General features: G+C 43.4%; 1 protein-coding gene across 1 annotated transcript in view; it reads left to right on the top strand.

The window, feature by feature from the left end:
- The window catches only part of LOC141113560 (uncharacterized), a 42,602-nt gene extending 23,094 nt beyond the window's left edge, over window positions 1-19,508 (top strand). Inside the window, exons 3-5 of the mRNA XM_073606741.1 lie at window positions 2,550-2,677; window positions 15,246-15,634; window positions 18,868-19,508. Of these exons, the coding sequence (XP_073462842.1) occupies window positions 2,550-2,677; window positions 15,246-15,634; window positions 18,868-18,987 (637 nt within the window). The 3' untranslated portion in view covers window positions 18,988-19,508. The remainder of the gene's footprint in view (window positions 1-2,549; window positions 2,678-15,245; window positions 15,635-18,867) is intronic.
- Window positions 19,509-22,881: the final 3,373 nt, after the last annotated feature.

Below are 22,881 nucleotides of genomic sequence, written 5' to 3'. Positions count from 1 at the left end.
CAAAAGAAATGTCTTTTTAATATGTAGATCAGAGGCCGATTATCAGGATCTACAGATCTCACAAGATACCCTGGGATTATGAGGGCTACAAAAGTCATCCACCGATGTCTCCTCTGTTCCCTATCCCACCCCTAGAAAAATTATAAAGCAAATCACACATTAAGCCCGTTTCTGATCTCCTGAGGGGTCTTGAAGTCCCCTTCGGGGCTGTTGTTGGCATATTTGGGGATGGCTCCGCTGTCCTAGCCTATTCAAGGGGCCCAAACGACCCCCCCCCCTTATATGGGATAAGTGAGAGCCAATTGATGATCTGAATAAGGGGCCACATCCAAAAAGGTGAATAGTCTTGGAAGGTCTGCTGGTGTATGGATAGTAAATGAAGATGATTCCCTGCGAAACTTCACCACTACTGGGTACCCCCACCTATATGTACATCCCTGGTCTTTGGCTAAGTCCAGGACAGGGCGCAGGCAGGCTCTACGCTGGAGAGTAGCCCGGGATAGGTCTGGTAGAATCTTAATAAGAGCCCCAATAAAATCAATATCCCCTGCTTCCCATGCTGCTCTAAGTATCAACTCCTTCTGTGGGTAACGTTGAATACAACAAACAACGTTCCTAGGTCTCTCTGGATCATTTGGTCTAGGGCCCAGGGCTCTATGAACCCTGTCCAGTTCTACTGTCCTCTGAGGGGACTTCAAGACCCCGTGCAAGTGAATAACAATGGATTTAAGCTGGTGACAGGGTTTCTTTGAAACCATTGTCCTACTATGTGTCTCCATTATGAATCTGACTGCAGATTGACAATCAAAGTTGATATATTTTTTAAAATTGTGGTATATGTGTTGGGATTGAGTTACTAAAGGCCAATAGACTGTGCACTTTGCAAGAGCAGTTGCTCCAGAACTTGGTAAATGAGATGAAGCTTCACTTTGCAAATAAAACGGGGAGGCGGGGGGGCTTTTTTTTTTTTTTTTCCCTCTTCCTTGCACATGATTTGAAGTCAGCGGAACTTCCCCTCCTCCTTTACTAAGCTCTCGAGCACCTACACAAAATGTACAGTCTAATTGCCTTTAGTAAATCAACCCCAAATGATTTGTGTTGCACTGTTTCCCCCGCATCCAATTTGCATGTCAGGAGATGTGAACCAGCTCCATTGAGAACCCGTCACAATCTCCGGGGAGAATTGCACAGGAGTCCTGTGCGTCTTCTGTCCAGTTTAGGTCCAAATTCAGCCAAAAATTTGGACCGAAATTTGACCTGAAACGGTGAATGAGGACGCACCGGACCTCTGCTGTGAGCCGCTCTATAGGGCAGTGTGAACCCAGCCTTGAAGCAGAACCAAATACTCCAATACTCACCTCTCCTCCAGCAGCGTGATGTCTGTGAGCTCCCCCACCAGTGCTGACATCTTTTTCCCGGCTTCTTCAGATTTGGGGACCTCCGCAATCTTGATAGGCTGGGATGATGTAACTCCTGTGCATGTTTATGGGAGTTTATCCATCCCGGCAATGTACACTGAGCTGTGAATGGGCAGCCCAGTGTACATCTATCAGGGGTCTCAAACTGGTGGCCCTCCAGCTGTTGCAAAACTACAAGTCCCACGAGGCATTGCAAGGCTGACGGTTACAAGCCTGACTCCCACAGGCAGAGGCATGATGGGACTTGTAGTTTCGCAACAGCAGGAGGGCCGCCAGTTTGCAACTCCCTGATTAATCTAAAGCCTGGATCTCCAAACTACAGCCCTCCAGCTGTTTCAGAACTACACGTCCCATGAGGCATTGTAAAACTGACATTCACAGACATGACTAGGCATGATGGGAATTGTAATTCCTGAACAACTAGAGGGCCAGAGTTTGGAGACCCTTGTTCTAAAGCATCCTGCGAGGAGGAAGGTAAGAAGCCTTTTCTGCAGAGGAGCCCTAGTATGTCTCTTCTGCAATAAAAAAAAAAAGTTTTGCAATTGAGGGCTAGGTTCAGCTTTAACCATTGGGCCATCACTGTGCTGGGGTTTAAAGTGGTGTTCCGGCCGAAATTATACTTTTTAAATAAAAATACCCCTATAATACACAAGCTTAATGTATTCTAGTAAAGTTAGTCTGTAAACTAAGGTCTATTATGTTAGTTTATAGCAGTAGTTTGTTATTTTATAAACTTACAGCAGGCCGTGGCCATCTTAAGTGTGGGCATCGGAAGCCAGACTGTATTTCTTCCTGGATCTCATCCTTGCAGATCTCGCACATGCTCAGTGCAGCACAAGCAGTGTAATAGGTTTCAGGTCAGGTTTCCATAGCAGTTTCAGAGGAAGTTGCCGCCCCTTCCCAGAAGGCATTGCAAACAGGAAATGATGCGATGGGCTGCGGCCAGGGAGGAGGAAGTGAAAAATGAATACAGAAGATATACAGTAGGCGCTGAGAAAAAAAAAAAAATATCCAATTTGTTTACAGTGCACAGTTTAGTGAGGGATGCTGAAGAGTTGTAAAAGTGGGTGGAACTCCACTTTAATTGGGGGAAAACAATAAATGTATTAATGTCTTGTTTTGTGCAAACAGGAAAAATGGATATACCAAGCAAACCGAAACAACAGAAAGAAAGACACAAGACTCTCCCCTGAAGAATACTACCACGGATAAGGCAATCGGGGAAGCCCTTGAACTCAGTAACAATCTGGAAAAAAAGCGTAAGTCAAGGTGGTGGGAGCATGCTTCCATCCTCCTCCTTGTTTGTGTGGATGAAGGAATCCTCTGGCTGAACGAAAAAAAAAATGTTCGATCTATAGCCAGCTTAAGACCTTTTGAATTTGCTGCAATGTGCAGGAGGAGCTGGGAACTCAAGTGCAGGGATGACATTCCCCCAAGAGCTGGTCTATATGGTGGGCCCCCTCCAAGTTGTTGAATTCAGGTGTTTCCAGTGAAGGATACTGTTAATACTACAGTGTTTCTCAACTCCAGTCCATAAGGTGCTCCAACAGGTCATATTTTCAGGATTTCCCTCAGATGAAACGGCTGTGGGGAGGCTGAAAACGTGACCTGTTGGGGCGCCTTGAGGACTGGAGTTGAGAAACACTGCAGTATAGCATACAAAGATATTTTGGACAACCTTCCAAGCCATTGCTGATTGTGTCTCTGTGCCTGGTTTTATTTAGAGTCAGTAATGTGTCACAGATCTGGAACAAGCATGCAATTTACAAAGTCAGTGAAGTCAGAATTCGTGATACTAATATTTGTTCCAGGTCATAGACTCAGGTTACTGAGCCATTAGATCAGAATGGCAGCCCACATATTTCTCTCATGGCAGATTTGCTTTAGGCTGCAATCACACCTGAGAGTAGTGTGGGGTTTTTTTTGTTTTTTTTGGGTAGTGTTTTTACATTTTTTGAGCTTTGGTGTTTTATGAAGGTGGTACACGCTGGCTTCCTAAACGGTGACTCATCCCTACCGTCACACGCCAGATTCTTGACATTCATGAGTCATCCCTGCTGTTGGCAAACACTCCCCACTCACAGCTAAATATAAACAAAGGAGCCAGCATTGTGGAAAAAAAAAACTGTGTGGGGTCCCCTCAATTCATACCAGGACCTTCCGGTCTTGTATAGATTTTAAGGGGGTCCCCATTCCAAAAAAAATGCATGGGCGTCCCCCCCCCCCCCCCTCCCCAAAATCCATACCAGGCCATTATCCAAGCATACAGCCTAGCAGGCCAGGATGGGGGAGGGAGAGCTAGCCCCCCCACCCCACCCCCCTCCCCCTTCCTCCTGAACCATACCAGGCCACATGCCCTCAACATATATGGGAGGCACTTCTTCATGCTGATGAAGACAAAGGCCTTTTCCCCCATAACACTGGCCCGGTGGTTGTAGGGAATAAAGGGGTAGCTTAACAGAACCTGGAAGCCCCCTCTAAGAGGGGGGGGAGGCAGATTTTGCACCCCCTTTTCCCCATGTGAATGAGTATGGAATGCACCTACTCATTCACCAAAAAATATCAAAAATAAATAAATAAAAAAAACTGCTTTTGATGAATCCTTTATTCCCCTGGTGCATTCCATTGTGATTCTAAATACACTTATGCCACGTACACACGATCGGAATTCTCGTTGGAAAAAAGATATGACGGTTTTTCCTACGGAATTCCACTCAAGTTTGCCTTGCATACACACGGTCATGCAAAAGTTCGCTGAACTTTCGACTATCGGGAACGCGGTAACGTACAACACTACAACGAGCCAAGAAAATTAAGTTCAATGCTTCTCAGCATGCGTCAAATTGTTTCTGAGCATGCGTAGGAATTTTACGCGTCGGAATTGCCACAGACTATCGCGTTTTCGGATAGGAACTTTTCCCGACCGAAAAATTGAGAGCATCCTCTCAATCTTTTGCTGGCTGAAATTCCGATGAAGCATACACACGGTCTCATTTTCCGACGAAAAACTCTCGTTCTTTTGTGGGCCGACATTCCGATCGTGTGTTCGCGGCAATTACTGCTCAAATTCTGAGGCTCTTCCTCCAAAACACATTGTGATATGAACTTTTGTACTAGGTGCTCCTTAGTACCCATCCAAGTGTTTCTACTTAGATGAAAGGACTGAATAACAGTTTTAATAAACAGTATACCAAAGATGAGTTATCGCTTGACCATTCAGGAGAGGTTGTTCCATGATTCAGTATTGCCAAATGAAAAAAGCCTACTTACAAAACCTTTCCATAATGAACATAACAGATGAGAACTTAACGCATCAGTTATTCCAAAGGTGTAACTTTTAGCAGTTGTAAGATGTATTTGTGACTTTGGGACACCAGCTCCAGATGGATCCTTGGAAAAACCTTCTCTGATCTGATGGTGAGAAGTGAGCAAACAGACTGATCTACCAGCCAGAAGTCCTGATGGTTTTACTCTTATTATTTCAAGCCTGTTGTCCTGAGTCTTAAAACTTGAAGGTTCCATGGGTTCTGCTATAATTTCATGCCCACTATGGTCTTTTATCTTGAATTGCATCTTTCCATTCAGTGGCTGTGATTTGACGAAAGCCTCTTGGGGAAGCAAAGATACTGCACTTCTGAGGATTATATTAAATTTTGGGATCTTAACATTAGAGGTCGACCAACCGATATGGGTTTTTCTCATGCCAATATTTAGAAATCGCGGTGGCCAATATGTGATGCCAATTTTTTTTTTTTTTTGGGCTGATATGTTAAGCCTATTTTTTTTTATTTTATTTTTTTTCTCCCCCCAGTGTGAAAGCCTCGGGGCTTTCACACTGGAAACACAGCAGCGGCTCTTTCAGGGCGCTTTGCGGGCACTATTTTTAGCGATGTAGCGCCTGCAAAGCGCCCCAGTGTGAAAGGTGTCTTTTTTGCGTTTTTTCAGGCACTTTTGGGCTAAAAATAGCACCTATAAAGTGCCTGCAAAACGGCTCCACCTGCAGTATCAGTGTGAAAGCCCGAGTGCTTTCACACTGAGGCGATGTGCTGGCAGGATGTAAAAAAAAAAAGTCTTGCAAGCAGTATCTTTGGAGCGGTGTAAAGTGCTTTGGCAGCGGCACTATATGGGCGCGTTTAACGCCTTCATCGGCCGCTAGCTGGGTAATAAGCGCCCCGCTAGCAGCCGAATATCGCCGCTAAAATGACGGTAAAGCGCCGCTAAAACTAGCAGCGTTTTACCGTCAACACCTGCACCCTCCAGTGTGAAAGTAGCCCTAAGTAATAAGTGATACAGAAAATTGAGAACTCCTACACATGGAGTTCAGTCCATTGATAAGTAGAAACATTGTATCTCTTTGGTTCTTTTCTCAGACTTGGCAGGCTGCCCAGATAGGAGTTGCTCCACGGAAAGACTTCAGGCAACATGCATTGACTTATTTTAGGGCCCTTTCACACTGGGGCGGTTTGCAGGCGCTATTGCTCTAATAGCGCCTGCAAACCGACCCCAAAGTGCCGCTGCTTTGTATCCAGTGTGAAAGCCCCGAGGGCTTTCACACTGGAGCTGTGCGCTGGCAGGACGGAAAAAGTCGTGCCAGCAGCATCTTTGGAGCGGGGAAGGAGCGGTGTATTCACCGCTCCTTCCCAGCTCCTACCCATTGAAATGAATGGGACAGCGCAGCTATACCGCCGGCAAAGTACCTCTGCAGAGGCGCTTTGCAGTGGTTTTTAAGCCTTTCTCAGCCGCTGGAGGGGGGTAAAACTGCCCTGCTAGCGGCTGAATACCGAAGGTAAAGCACCGCTAACAATAGCCCTGCCCCAGTGTGAAAGGGGCCTTACAGAAGTCATTTGCAAGTTGCAATGAAGTTTGAAATCTGCCATTTCTTTTTTTTTTTCTGCACAGTCGGCTGATGCTGATTAAAAAATGACAAATATCGGTCGACCTCTACTTAACATTAACATTAAGCCTCGTGTTTAAGTTCTGCTTCTTTGTGCACACCTGCTCCCATAGCAATTCCAGGAGGGCAGATTGAGTTGCGGTGTCTGTTGTGTTCTGAGAAACTGAACAAGCGAGAAACAGAGACTAACTCTAAAACAAGTGACATGTCGATCAATTCATCTATATTTCTTCAGTCACATTAACAGCTGGACATCCAGCACTTTGCTCAACCTAGCCTCATAGTAATGCAATGAAGATGTAAGCTTGGACATGACTGGAGTTGACCTTTAGTTTTCAGGCTCACAAATATGCTACAATCTTCGTCCTTGAAAGAACCAAGTTCATATTCTGCGTGTCCTACGATTCTCCACAACTGCATCATGTCTACCATTCAATGAAAATTTCCCTTAAAGAGCAGCTCCACTAAGATGGATTTTGGGTGGGTAGAAGCAGGGACCTATCCCTGCCAGGTTTTACTGCTGTTCAGGACCTCCCAGAGTTCTCTGCCCACCCCTGCTTTAGATGATCTACTGTTGTCACCAGTTTAAAAAAAGTTCAAATCCACTAGTGGACAGATGATGTAGCATGTATGGCCTGGGCACCTTCTAGTGCATGTGTAACCAAATCTGGTGACCGTAGGAGCTTGGCCTGTCACAGATTTGGCAAGAAGGAATAGCAGTAAAGACCTGGCTGAAGGTCAAACCCTGACTCACCCCACCAAAAACAAACACATTTGGGTCTTAACTGTTTCACGGGACCTGTCAGTAAAATATCGGTTATGTAGTGGTAATTCAAACCATCACAGAAGTCTGATATTTTAAGATATATTCTTGGGCAGTTTAGGGCTTATTCATCTGTAAGCTATTTAGCTCATTTAGCTATCTTAATAGCTTTAGCTGTTTAGCTTCAGCTGCAGCCATGATCCTGGTACGGTTTTTCAAATCCAGCGATCGTCTTTCTTGGCTGTAGAGCTGTAAATCAGCTCTACATCCACCCGATCACTAATGGGTCTTGCGAGGGCTCTCCTGTCCCACCAGGGAGCCCAGATTGCTATGGTTGGGCCAACTGCCCACAGAAGAGATGGAGGAACATCTGTTCCCCCATCTCCTATGTGACGAGTGAAGCTGGAAGGGAAGAGGGTTTCATCCCTTCTGGTTTCAGTGCTGTTTTCATAGCCAGCACAACCAGAGAAGCAGCTGATTAAACAGATTTGCTTAATCTGCTGCCTTGGAGGCCAGTGGAGGGATCACGTCATAAAAAATAACGGTCACTGCCCAAAGCTAGCACAGAGCTGTTGTTCACCTGTTGTAATAGTAATATAGTTAAATGAGTGTTTTTTACACTTAAAAAAAAAAAAATACATTTAAATAAAATCACCAAGATGTCTGAGCTCTGGTGCTAGAAATATTGTTCTTCCTCACTTTTTTTAACTCTAAACTGTTAACCTGTAAAGGCTTTTAAAGTGTTACCTATGGATAATTTGAGGTACTGTAGTTTGTTGCCATTTCACAAGCGTGCACAATTTTAAATCTTGGCATGTTTGGTATCTATTTACGTGACACAATATATTTTACCGAAAACTTAAAGTTCACTTAAAGTGGAGCTCTGCTCAAAAGGGGAAGCTCTGCTTGTTCTCGCTCTTCTCCACTCCACTGTCACATTTGGCACGGGGGTGGTGGTGGGGGGGAATCTGGTACCTGGTTTTGACCAGTTCCCACTTCCTGGTAAGATCTCCGCATGGTGATCTCCATGATTTCCAGCCCCTCCTTCCCGCAAAGGTCCCAGAAAACGGTGGGACCATTCAGAAATCTCATGCGCAGTAGGCACAGGCAGTGAAACTGCAAGGCTTTACTTCCTGTTTCCCGACATTGCGGGATCCCTGGACAGGTGAGTGTCCTTATTTTAAAAATCAGCAGCTACAGTATTTGAGCTGCTGACTTTTTTTTTTTTTTTTTTTTCTACGGGGCCTTTGCTTTCAGGGGAAAAAAATCACGTTTGGAGGTTCTAAGTAATTTTTTTTTTTTTATCAAACACACTGATTTTAACATGTATGTGAGAAATGTCAAAATTGCCCAGGACAGCAAATGGTTAAACAAGGTGTTCAAAGAAAAGTGCAAAACATTGTCCCAGGTAGAGTATAAAAGAATAGAGGCTAGGGGGTAAAGGGCCCCTTGCAAATGTACAAGAATCACGTTGCACTGTTACTGTACTAAAGACACTGACAGGGAAGGGGATCATTGCATTGAGGTGAAAACCCTTCTTTAGTGCAGCACCCCCAGAGCCCCCCTTTTTACTCACCTGAGCCCAATAGTTCCAGCGAGGGATGAGCACAGCAGCTCCAGCCGCTGTCTTGGGTCCTCATTGGATAGATTGGTAGCAGCAGGAGCCATTGGCTCCTACTGCTGTCAATCAAATACAGTGACACGAGAGCCAGGGGAGCGGGGCCGAGTGTGTCAATAGACGCAGCAGCAGGACTCGGGAGTGCCCCCCATGGAATGCAGCTCTTCAGTCCACCGCTGGGGGACCCCAGAAGAGGAGGATCGGGGCCACTCTGTGCAAAACCCTTGCACAGAGGAGGCAAGTATAACATAACATGTTTGTATTTAATTTTTTTTTTTTTTAAACAAACCTTTACAACCCCTTTTAACATCAGGGGCGATCAAAGGGTTAGGTGTGTTCCTAGGGGGTGCTTTCTAACTGTGGGGGGGGGGGATGTGCTTTGACTAAAGGTAAACAGAGATCCGTGCTTCTGCTTGGCAGAAACACAAGATCTCCATTTTCCCCTCTGGCAGAACGGCGATCTGCCTTGTTTACATAGGCAGACCACCGTTCTGCCTCACCTCAAAATATCCGCTGGTTGGCTCCCGCTGTGTCCAATCACCGTGGGAGCGGGGATCCAGCATCGTTTGCCCCGGAGCCAAAGGAAAAATCACGTACAGGTACGTGATTTTGTGCTTAAGGGCCGCCCTGCCACAGTAGATGTACGTGGGGCGGTCCTTAGGCGGTTAAAGGCCTTCACAGGTTACCGACTTAGTGTGAACAATAAATGATGGCCCTAGAAATTTCTCTCATTTGGGCATTTGCCACGATAGCCAACATGTTATAACACTTTTTGAGTAATCAGCGCTCTTATGGAGACATCAGCAGTCATTTAGAGCCCTGATACCTCCGCTGCACTCAGGCAACTCCTGATTAACCTCCCTGACGGTATTCCTGAGTGTGGCTCGGGGTTAAATTTCAGTCCCATTAGCGGTAACCCTGAGCCACACTCGGGATTACATCGCAGGATCCTGGTGCGGTGTTACTTACCTTGTCCCCAGAATCCTGCGATGTCCCCCGCTGTGTCTGCGGGCTCTGTCTCCTCCAAAGCCTCTCCGTGCCAGGCTCCGTTCCCTGCGAGCGTCGCGACGTACGGGGGCGGAGCCTGGCGGCAAATTCAAAAAAATGTACAAATGATAACACATACAGTACTGTATGAAATTATTTCACATCCCTTTTGTCCTCAATGCTTTGCCCCATGCCCTGCATGCAGTTTTATGTTATATATATGTTATATATGCTATATAAATCTTGTAAAATAATTTTATATATATATATATATATATATATATATATATATATATATATATATATATATATATATATATATATATATATATATATATATATATAATGTGTAAGGCTGACTGCAGGTCAGCCTGTTATTGTAGGAGGAGTCAGGCTGCATAAAGCCTGCCCTCCTCCTTCTCCTTCCTATGGTCATAGGATCTCGTGTTGACAGGTCACTTCCGGGTTAGGGCAGGTCACAGCAGATCACTTCCTGTTTGTGGCTTGCAGGGCGGCAGCATGGTCGGCTGCAAGGTTTTCTGTTTTGGATCTCTCTCCCGGTGGTCGTGGCAGGTCTCAGCAGCGTTACCATGAGGCAGGGTCTTGTGTGCTGCGGGCGCAGGGATAGGGGTAGTATTCTTCCATCCGTTTTCACTTTATTCCGGTCAGCTTGGGGTTCAGATAGCACCATGTGTTGGGGTTGCAGGTTGGGGGGAGTGTGTTTGGGGGTTTTCAGGAGATGATGGCAGAGTCTCATATGTCACAATGTCCCGCCTCTGTCATTAGCACTGCATAGCACGTTTGTATTCCTGGAATACAGGTAAGCAATCCAATGAAACATCTTTTTTCTAGCAGGGATCCATGTTTGTCCAAGTTGTAATAGTGTAGGTCATTGCATTTAGTCTTTGGTATTTGGGTCTGCTGTCACCACTATTAGGTTACAGCATAGGTATGTATGGGCAGGGTCTCCTCTCTCCCTAGCCTCATGGTGATTCCCCCCCCCCCCCCCCTCAGCTTCGTGTGATGGGTTCCCCCCCCTCCTGAGCGCCACATAGTGGGTCGTGTCCCTCCCCGAGCTCCACGTGGTCTATAGTGTGGGTTTTCAGGGGTAAATTCAGGCTGTGGGGTTGTCATGACACTTGCTCATTGCCGGTCATCTCATGATATTCTGTGGGGGTCCTTTGGGGGCATGCAAATTTCCATTTCTCATGTAATTTTCGGTTTTTCCATGTATGTTACGATTTTATGCGATTTACGGTTTCTCATGGAATGCTGGTTCTCATGTATTTTACGGTTTGCATGCGATCTACGATTTCTCATTCTTTTTACGATTTTTATTTTCATGCAATTTACGTTTCTCATGCATTTTACGAATGTCATGCGATTTATGATTTCTCATTTATTTTAAGTTTTTTTTCATGTAATTCACGGTTTCGCATGCATTTTACGGTTTTCATGCAATTTGCGATTTCTTATTCATTTTACTTTTTTTTTTTTTTTTCATGCAATTTACGGTTGCTTATGCATATTAGTTTCGTATGCAATTTACAGTTGTCCATGCTTGTTACGGTTCTCATGCTTTTTTACAGTTTCTCCTATGATTACGGTTTTTTATGCATTTTACGGTTGCCCGTGCATTTTACGGTTTCTCATGCAATTTTTACAGTTTCTCATGCTATTATGTTTTCATGCGATTTACAGTGTTCTCATGCAATTTTACAGTGTTCTCATGCATTTACGGTTGTCATATGATTTCTCATTTACGGTTTCGCATGCATTTTACGTTTTTTCATGCAATTTACGGTTGCTCATGCATATTAGTTTCGTATGCAATTTACGGTTTTTCATGCTTGTTACGGTTTCTCGTGCTTCTCAGTTTCTCATGTGATTACAGTTTTTCATGCATTTTACGGTTGCCCGTGCAAATTTTTACAGTTTCTCATACTATTACGTTTTTCATGCGATTTACAGTGTTCTCATGCAACTTTACAGTGTTCTCATGCAACCTTACAGTGTTCTCATGCGATTTATGATTTCTCATTTATTTTACGGTTTTTCATGCAACTTATGGTTTCGCATGCATTTTACGGTTTTTCATGCAATTTACGGTTGCTCATGCATATTAGTTTCGTATGCAATTTACGGTTTTTCATGCTTTTTTACAGTTTCTCATGTGATTATGGTTTTTATGCATTTTACAGTTGCCCGTGCAATTTACAGTTTTTTCTTATGCAATTACGTTTCATGCATTTTACAGTGTTCTCATGCAAATTTTACAGTGTTCTCATGCAAATTTTACAGTGTTCTCATGCAATTTTACAGTGTTCTCATGCAATTTGTCACTTCTTATGCCTATTCATGTTTTTTCCTATTTTCTTTGTTTCATATATTCCTCATGTTTTCCCATGCTTCTCTCGTTTTCCCATGCTTCTCTCGTTTTCCCATGCTTCTCTCGTTTTCCCATGCTTCTCTCGTTTTCCCATGCTTCTCTCGTTTTCCCATGCTTCTCTCGTTTTCCCATGCTTCTCTCGTTTTCCCATGCTTCTCTCGTTTTCCCATGCTTCTCTCGTTTTCCCATGCTTCTCTCGTTTTCCCATGCTTCTCTCGTTTTCCCATGCTTCTCTCGTTTTCCCATGCTTCTCTCGTTTTCCCATGCTTCTCTCGTTTTCCCATGCTTCTCTCGTTTTCCCATGCTTCTCTCGTTTTCCCATGCTTCTCTCGTTTTCCCATGCTTCTCTCGTTTCCCCATGCTTCTCTCGTTTCCCCATGTCTCTTACGTTCATGTCATATGTTTTATGTCACAGCCTTTCGTTCGCTGCATTACCGTTAGCTAGTGCTCACATTCAGGGTCTGTCAGGTTTACAGATCCGTACAGGCTGAGGTTTCGTTTTTAATTGATTGTTGTCCCACAATCTTCTCGCCTGTTTTCCATACGTCATACGTGCACGTTCACCATTACACCTTTACTACTACCCACCACGGTCTGTGGGTACTTTAGCCCTGAGTGTTCGTTTTTAATTTTCCTGTCTTGGCGTGGCAGGTTGCTCGGGCTCGCTCACTGCATACAGTAGGGGGGTGTCGTCATTAGGTTCATTTTTTACGCTCTTGGTCCTGTCATTTCTGCACTCACATCTTCATATTTGTCAGGTATTAGGGGTGTTATGTTTTGGGCTGGTTGTTTGTAATGTTATCTGATTGCTTTCATACAGCTGAATTGTTTCATGTTCTACCACTGCAGATTACCCGTCACGTCTATGGGTTTAACAGATTGAGGTGATCGTTTTTAATTGGCTTGTTCGGTGGCAAGTCTTCTCATCTGTTCTTACGTTGCTTATGTATTTCGTACAAAACGTTTCTCATGCAGTTCACGTTTCTTATGCAAATTACGTTTCTCATGTAATTTACGTGTTCTCATGTTATTTACGTTCCTCATGTTATTTACATTTTCATGCTATTTACGTTCCTCATGCAATTTTATGTTTTTCATATAATTTTATGCTTCTCATGCAATTTGTTGTTTCTATGTTAAACTCACTTTTATGTTTCTCTCGTGTTTTTTCCAGGTTTCTCATGTTTTCCCAAGGTTACTCTCGTTCTCATGTTCATCACACGTTCATTAATTCATGTTCTCATGCTACTGGTATTTCGCAAGTAGTTTGCGGTTTCTGGCAGCCTGTGTTTTTAGGCTGCTCACATTTCGTAAGCTCGCGCTATACATGGGTTTCGTTCCTTCACGTAGCTTTCGTTCCTGGTGCAGGTTTTCTCAGTATGCTCATGTTTCTCTCGTAGTTCATGTTGCTGTCCCAGTGGTGTGTCACTTACACAAAAATAGGTTACCCAGCGGACTGTGGTTCCTCCTTATCCATGCACACGACCTTTTTATTGACTAGCTACTCTTGGCTAGGGTTGGCAAAGCATGGAACTATTGGTTAGTCAGCCATGGCAGCTCCAGCAGCCTTTACGGGCTCAGGGGTTTTTGTGGGTTCTGAATTTTCTCAGTCCCTAGGCCAGTATCAGCAGGCTTCCTACTTGGTTCGGTTTTTGCCTCTTTTAACTCATATCGGCACAGCAGTGTCAGGGCGTATCTGATTGGGACTCAGCGTTTCATGTCGTTAGTAGACCCGGACAGGTTTTCTTTATTTGCTGTGCATTCTATTAAAGCCATCTTCAGGGTTACTGAAAGTAGCCCTCCTGCTGTGATAAGCAGACTTCTCATCATGGGTCATATTTTCCGTATCGTATCTATCACATTCCCATGGTCTCCTTCGTGTTGGGTACTAGCTCGGTGCTCAAGGCAGGCCTATACCCGGGTTTGGGTCACAAGAGACAGGAGCAGTTCTGCATATTTGTGCCTGGGACTTCAGCCGTATTGGGTAAGTGCAGGTCGTCTTGTTCTCTGGGTTGGCCCTCAGCCACTTTAGAGATACCACAAGCGGTTGGTATTTGGTAGATTATACGTAATTTCAGTGGGCTATAATTTGGCTTCATATTCATCCTACTGGTCATTTTTGCCCCCTTTTAGGCATACTGACCATTTGACCAGGGCACAACTCAGGTCTATGTTCTTTGTTGCTTTTTGTTCCTTTGTACACTATCCACAGATTGACTCCGAGTGTGTGTGTATATGTATATATATATATATATATATATATATATATATATATATATATATATATATATATATATATATATATATATATATATATATATGTGTATATATATATAATATATATATTATTATACACACACTTCTTTCTGCCTGGAAACTGGAGATTGTCCATAGCAACTAAAAAGTGTCCCTTTATGTCAAAAGTGGCTTTAGACCAGCTAGAAAACAGCTATAGTAAATTGGAACACTTGCAGAATTGAGCGATAGTGAATCGTGGGGAAATTTATTTATTTTTATTATTTATTTTTTTTTTTTTATTCATTATATTATAATTTTGTGTTTCAAACTTCATCATACCCGGGATATCTACTAGACTCTTGTTTGGACAGATTTAAGTATGTTATTGTTAAGAATTACAGACCTACAATATAAAACGCCAAATTTCCATGCAAAATAATTGTACTGCTTTCAGCACCTAAAATCCGAAATAATCATACCGCCAGGGAGGTTAAGAAAATGACATTCTCAGTTACCTGCTTCATCAGGCCTTCCTTGTCAGGAACTAATGGTTTTGAACCCTGAAGTGCTCAGAGCAGAGCACATCTAGGCTCACACTTCACAAGAGAGATGGAGTGGTGGATATTCCGCCTTCCCTCTCAATTAGCCACCTAGTTTTTTGTTTTTTCCCAGTCCTAGGCTCTCAAGATAAGCAGGGGAGTCCGGAGAGCATAGAAGCGATCAGGCAGCTGTAAAGCCACTGGTTCGCTTCTACAATATGGTCCGCAATTCACTCTTGAAAAGTTAACAAGCTGTTATAGGGGACATGAGTTTGTTTACATGGCACTACCACCATGAAATAGCAGTTTATCCATATGTAAAATGGTTTTATACCCATGTTGTACTAGGAATTTGTATACTAATCATAATATTCATGTATTTCTTTTGTCCACCTGCAGCTGGCAGCCTTATCCTGGTATCTGACTTTGTAAAGAAAAACCGAGAAACTAAAATACGTCTACCAGATAACGAAGTTATGAAGGATATAAAAATGCGTATCTGTGAACTGGATGGCACAATGTACTCGGGTCAGCAGTATATGCTTGAGAGGTGGCAAGTGCTTTACCTTCCAGAACCAACTGAAATGGAAGTCCTTGGCGTCCTGGAGAGCTCAGAAGGCATGGCTCCATTCTTCCCACAATGGATCGTTCTTATGGGAAAAGATGGACATGTCTATGGCTATGAAGATGAAGTGCTTTATCAATTTGCCCACAGTCTAAAAGAGCTGCTTCAAGATGGCATTAAAATTGACAAACCCTATGACTACCAAGATGACATCAGCGATGAGGTATAGTATAACACATTCATACTGTCTGCTGCTCTCTAGATTCTATAACCTGACCACAGATTTGTTTTTGAATATTTAATTATTCTTAATAAGCAGTAAATGAGCTTTACAGTTTACCCTCACTGACCCCTATAGCTGCAGTTACTGTGGAATATTTCATCCTCAAATTTCACAGCAGAAACACTTAAGTTATTAAGTGTATATAGTGCCAAGAATCTAAAGTGCAATGTGCATGAAAGTATATAGAAACAGTGGAAAATGTATAAAACAGCACTAGCAGACTATATCAAGCAATATACATCCTAATACACAGTGCCTAATGTATCAATATTAAGAGAAAACAAAAACCTAAAATCTAAAAGTGCTTCAGTGAAAAGTGCAACGGTGCGCCAAAACTTTTGAATCATTGAAGCGGCTCCTTTTGGTGTCCCCATTCACCAAAATGATTGGATCCTCAGCTTCGCAGTCTGGGATCAAAAAAGGCATTGATCAAATGATCTGGGGATTTGCTGGATGGTTCCTCAGTAAAATCTTGCAGGGAGAAGTGGTGAAGTAACGTTCGCAGCTGAATGGAGTGCATTTCATGGAGATGGAAATTTGCGTCAATGGTTAATAAGAACTGGAAGTATGTTGACGCGTCTCACCCCTCCTCCAGGGCGTCCTCAAGGACATTGTGTAACTGTGAAACAGTGTATTATCAAAATTAATGTGACCCCCCCCCCCCCCCCAGCTGCTGTAACATTCAGTGATTAACCACATCAATTGACCAATTATTTCCTTATAGTGTACATCGCTGTATGACATTTTACATCATATAAAAAAAAAATTTATTTTTAAAAACATGATAATCTACTCTTTTATATTCTGAATGATTGATATCTCAGTGAAACCAGTCCATATGTATATAACATAGTTCATTCATCACAGTGTATAAAACAATCCACTGCTGTGCTCATCCGTCCTGACTGAGATCAATGCTTGTGTAAACCTTCACCAGCCAAATTGCCTGCTCACATCAGATGAGTAAAAAACTCATATAATAGTCACCCCTTTCCTCTCCTCCCCGCCACAACAGCTGATCCTCCTACGCTCTCCAAACAGTGTGCTCACGCTGACGGCTTCACACATTAAATCAAGGCAGTTTTCCCTTTCCTAACCGCTTGCAGCTCAGCTTCTTTCTCAAATCGATCGTTCACATGTAATAACAAACATAAACCCCATAGTGCTCTCTGCTTGTTACTTTATTAGAAAATAGCCCCAAAATTAGGCACATTTACAAGATCCAAGGATAAAAACAGCATAAGTATATACGTCCACTCGTTCACCGCTACCATGGACTCACGGTGACTGTGTGACGTCACGGGCTCGGCCCCTCCCCTCTATACGCGTGTCGCCCTCTGATTGGGCTTCATCACTGATGCCCAATCAGAGGGCGACACGTGTATAGAGGGGAGGAGCCGAGCCCGTGACGTCAGATTCATTCAGACTATATAAAAGTGGATTATCATGGGTTTTTTTTTTTTTTTTTTTTTTTTTTTTTTTTTTTTTAATTTTTATATAATGACTTAAGTTATTAAGGTTGACTTTCTTAGCAGTTCAGCTCTTTTTGTTCTCCCTTCCTTCCCCGAGCACAAATTCTGTGTACACTGCTGGAAGGGAAAGCTGTGTCATCGCTGGGAGGGAGAAGCAGGAGTTGAGCTGCTGGGAAAGGTAAGCTGAGCTACTGAGTCACTGCTAGGAGGGGGAACTGAGCTGCTAGGCCACTGCTGGGGGAGGGGGGGTATCGGGGTGAGCTGAGCTGCCGAATCACAGCTGGGGGGGGGGGGGGGGGGGGGGGGCTGAGATGCTGGGTCTTTGCTGGGGAGCAGGTACTAGGGGAAGCTGAACTGCCAGGAGGAGGAGCTGAGCTACTGAACTGCAATGAGCTAAACTGCTGAGTCACAGTTGCGAGGAGGGTACAGAGCTGTTGGGTCAATACTGGGATAGAAGCTAAGTTGCGGAAAAAAATGACTTGAATCACTTCAGTGTTTCTGCTGTGAACTGTGAGGATAAATTGCTCCATCGTGCCTGCTGCTACAGAGGTCAGTGAGGGCCTGTTTGAAAGCTTGTTAAGAATATGTGAATAGTTAAATGTTCAGAGCCAGGCTACAAGCTCCCTTTAAGATCAGTCATAGAGGTTCCATAGAAACGTTTTAACTGTCTGGGAAGAAGAGTGGCTGCCAGGAAATTTGCATTTTATAAATGAGTGCAGAGTTGGTGTAAACAATTTGTGGCTTTTTATGCATCCCCCTCAATGTTCACTTGGCCATAACAGTATTGCTTTGTCAGCCTTAAAACACTGTTCCTAAAGTGGTTGTAAAGGCAGAAGGGGCATTCTATGCATTAAGGTAAAAAAAACCTGTGTGTAGCTCCCCCCTCAGCCCCCCTAATACTTACCTGAGCCTCATCTTTATCAAGTGATGTGTACGACTGCCTTGGCTGACTCCTGGTTGGCTGAGACACAACAGCGGCGCCATTGGCTCCTGCTGCTGTCAGTCAGCCAATCAGGAGAGAGGGCAAGGCCAAACTGCAGCTCTGTGATTGAATGGACACAGGGAGCTGTAGCTCGGTTCAGGTGCTCCATAGCAAGCTGCTTGCTGTGGGGCAAAGGGAGGGAGGGACCAGGAGCGCTGGCAAGGGACCCAAGAAGAGAATCTGGGCTGCTCCGTGCAAAACCATTACACAGAGCAGGTAAGTATAACTAGTTAGTTATTTTTAAAGGGGGGGAAAAAAAAAAAAAGAGGCTTTACAATCACTTTAAGATACATTTACCTGACAAATTTACCACCAAGCATCCCTGTCCCCCTTTTTTAGATCATGTTCTAGCATTTATTTAATTTTCTTTCACCTTGGTTCCTGTCGCGAGAAACTGTTTTTAATACTTCCTGTGACATCATCAAAGACCATTACCTACGTGAGAACAGGCTGTTGGGAGTCAAGGCAACATTGTTTTTGCTAGAAAGAAAATCAATGTAGTTCTGAAGTCCAGCTGATGTCGGTCAACAGGAAAGTAGCACATTGGATTTTTAGCAGGACCATCGGGTATTTTACAATATTTACAGATTTTAGTGGGATGAAAAAACAGGAAATGTGCATGTAGTGTAAAGATGTGTGTTTTTTTGTTTTTTTTTTTTTTACTGTGCCCACGCATACACTTTAAACTGACAGATCAGCTGCATTATGTCCCCTTACAGGAAGAGGAAGTCCTTCAGAAAACTGAAAAGATTCAGAAACTAAGAGAAGCGACCAAAAAGTTCATTGATGATGATGCAGAAGAATTTAACGAATTCATGAATTTTTATTTTAATGTATAGCGGGTAACCAGACAAGAATGCAAAGCACTTTAATAGCAGTACACAAAACATTTTGGTTGATCAATTCAACTGATTACTACCGTCCTGTACTACAGGGTCATCTTATCCAGCCCACCTTTTTACAGGCTTACTGACTAAAATCTGTAGAGTTGAGTAATCAAAATCTTGCCGTTTAGTATCTTTTAAAGATACAGTGGGTATAGAAAATGTACCCCCCCCCCCCCCCTTTAAAATCACATTTTGTTGCTTTGCAGCTTGAAATGAAGATTTGTTTTATTCAGCTGTATTTATTAGTGCAAATTATAACATCCAAGTGAAAGATATACCACCAATATGTAAAAAACAGAATTGCTGACTTGGAAAAAGAAACACCCCTTATGTCAGTATTTTGTTGAACCACCTTTTGCTTTAATTCCAGCCTTTAGTCTGTTGGGATTTGTCTCTATTAACTTTACACATCTAGACTCTGTAATATTTGCCCGCTCTTTGCAGAACTGCTCAGGTTCGGTTAAATTTGATGGTGACTGTTTGTGGACTGCAGTCTTCAAGTTATTCCACAGTTTTTCAATGTGGTTAAAGTGATTGTAAAGGCTCGTGTTTGTTACTTTTTTTTTTTTTTTTTTAAATATCATACTTACTTCCACTGTGAAGCTCATTTTGGACAGAGTGGCCTCGAACATCCTCTTCTGGGGTCCCCCGGCGGCTCCTCCCCCGCATCAGATAACCCCCTAGGAAAAGCGCTTATCCGAGTGGGTTACCTTGCGGGCGTACTCCCGAGTCCAGCATTTGTGTCCATAGATACGAATGCCGGACTCGGCCCTGGCGCTCGCATCATTGGATTTGATTGACAGCAGCAGGAGCCAATGGCTGTGCTGCTATCAATCTATCCAATCAAGAGCAGAAAACCCAGGGCAGAGGAAGAGCGCGTCTCCACCAGGTGAAATTCCAGGGCTCAGGTAAGTAAAACACGAGGGTTTATAATCCCTTTAAGTCTGGTTCAACAAAATACTGACACAAGGGGGGTGAAGCCCTGGTTCACATTGATGCCACTCTGAAATCATGCTACTTCACTTGAAGTAGCGCGATTTCAGGTGCTTCTTGATATCTGTGTGGATTTATCCACAGATGTCTCTTGAAATCGCACCTGAAAGCGGCAAAAGTAGTGCAGGAACTACTTTTGCAAATCGGTGTCGCACCGATTGGTACAGTGTCATTGCTGCTAATAGGCTGGACTTGATCTCTCAAATCGCTCCAATGGGAACCTAGGCTTAAGGCCTTCACTCTGATTCTTCTTATTTTCCTTTATGAGTTTTTTTTTTTTTTTTTTTTTCTTTTTTTTTTTTCTTTCCTTTTTTATAAGAATTTACTCACCCCTGATGTCCAGATATGACTGTGCGACATACAACATATGTTTTTGATAATGTGACTCTGTATTTATTTATTTTTTTTTATTATTCTCGTAGATTGTTAGGATCATAAATGCTGGAATATGCTTGCAAAATGTGGTTAAGTATATCGTATATAATATAATATAATAGATTTTCCAGGATATGTATTAGGGCCCTTTCACACGGGTGGACTGTTAAGATCCGCCTGTCAGTTTTTTAAGGCAATGAGCCAAAATTTGTAGAGGCATATCTGCTGACAGGCTAAAGATTTGTTGCTGCTCAGGGGCTCTGGGATTCAGCAAAATGGCAGCCTCCAGCAAGAAGAAACAGGAACATTGCTGGAGGCAATTTACAGCACATGCTAATTTTGGTAGCATAATTATTAATGTGGAATGTTTTTATTAAGTTAGTGGAACCTCGGATTACGGGCATAATCCGTTCCAGGAGAATGCTCGTAATCCAATTTACTTGCATATCAAAGCGAGTTTTCCCATTGAAGTCAATGGAAACGAAAATAATTTGTTCCGCATTGACTTCAATGGGTTGTAATACCGAATGCGGCCAGAGGCGGGGGGGGGGGGGGGCACCGGAGAGCCTCGGAAACAGCCGAAAAGGGACTCCATTCAGGAGCCTTTCCGAGGTCAGCCGAACTGTCCTTGGGCCTTTCTGTGCATTTCCGAACGGCGACTTTTGGCTCTGCTCGGCTCTGGCGCCCCCCCCCACCTTAGGCCAAAAGAGGTACTGCACACCACTTACGGCCTGAATCCTGCTCGTTTTGCCAGACAACACTCGCAAACCGAGTTAGGAATTTTAGAAATACAGTGCTCGGTTTGAGAAACGCTCGTTAACCGCATTACTCGCGAACTGAGGTCCCACTGTATGTGTAAAGTTTCACTTTAAAGGAGTTATAAAGTCAGAAGTTTTTTTTTATCTTAATGCATTTAGAGAAAAAAACCTTCTGTGTGCGCAACAGCCCCTTTAATAATTACCCGAGCCCCATCTCTGTCCACGAGTGTTTTGGCCGTCCGAGACTCTCTCTCCTGATTGGCTGAGACACAGCAGCGGCACCATTGGCTCACGCTGCTTTCAATTAAAGTCAGTCAGCCAATCAGGAGAGAGAGAGAGAGAGAGAGAGAGGGATAGGCTGGGCGGTAGCAGGTAAATATAACATGTTTGTTAAGAGACTTTACAATCACTTTAATAACTGTATTTGCAAAGGCATTTGGTGCACATCAAGTGGATTTATATCTTCTATGGCCATTAAGGACGGTAAATTTTATCATTCTCAAAAAATAATCTATACATATTCAACACTTATTGATCCTGTATTTTGTCATGAAATCCTTACTGTCATGTCAGTGCATTTCTGGTTCTTGCTGTACTGTTACACTTGGTTTGTAAAACCCAATAAAAAAAGTTTTATAACAAAAAAATTAAAACCACTATTGTGTTTTTTCTGCCTCCTTGTAACATCCTCCGAGCTCCAGAACTTCTTCTTTTCTCCCTCACTTCTGTTGGAACAATCAGTGCATGTTCATTGCTCTCTGCACACAACACATCTCAGGAGCGAGCAACATATCCACCCTCAACAGGAAGCAGAAAAAAAAAGTACATAATACATACTTCAATAGAATTATCTTAAACCAGAGTTTAGTGTCACTTTAAGGAATACATTTAACCATTTGGCTACCGGGCACTTTCACCCCCTTCCTGCCCAGGCCAATTTTTAACTTTTCAGCGCTGTCACTTTGAATGACAACTGCGTGGTCATACAACACTGAACCCATATGACCTTTTTATGTTTTATGTTATGTTTTATATTTTTAGCGGCGCTTTACCGTCATTTTAACGGTGGTTCTCGGCCGCTAGCAGGGGGGTGATTTCACACCCCCCGCTAGCGGCCGCGAAAGGGTTAAAAACCACCACAAAGCGCCTCCGGCGGTATAGCCGCGATGCCCCATTGATTTCAATGGGCAGGAGCGGTGAAGGAGCGGTATACACACCTCTCCTTCACCGCTCCAAAGTTGCTGCTAGCAGGACTTTTTTTCCCGTCCTGCCAGCGCACCGCTCCAGTGTGTGAGCCCTCGGGGCTTTCACATTGGAGACAAAGCAGTGGCACTTTCTGGGCGCTTTGCAGGCGATATTTTTAGCGCTGTAGCGCCTGCAAAGCGCCCCAGTGTGAAAGGGGTCTTTGAGACAGATAGAGCTTTCTTTTAGTGGTATTTAATCGCTACCGGGGTTTTTCTTTTTTGCTAAACAAATGAAAAAAAAGACAAAAAAACAAAACAAACACCTTACATAATTGTAAAAAAAGTATTTTTTCTCATTCACTGATGAGGCTGCACTAATATTCATCACTGATAGATGGCACTGATGAGGAGGCACTTATGGGGCTGCACTGATGAGCAGGACACTGATCAGCAGTGCCCTGATTGTCAGTTCAGATGTCCCCGCTGAGGAATGTCACTGTTCTATTATTTTTTTTTTTACTATTTTGCTTTATTTT

The sequence above is a fragment of the Aquarana catesbeiana genome, linkage group LG12, assembly GCF_042186555.1.
Source record: "Aquarana catesbeiana isolate 2022-GZ linkage group LG12, ASM4218655v1, whole genome shotgun sequence".
In the NCBI taxonomy this organism is placed as follows: Eukaryota; Metazoa; Chordata; class Amphibia; order Anura; family Ranidae; genus Aquarana; species Aquarana catesbeiana.
Note: the sequence above shows the minus strand (reverse complement) of the source record. Positions and strands in the feature narration are given on the sequence as shown.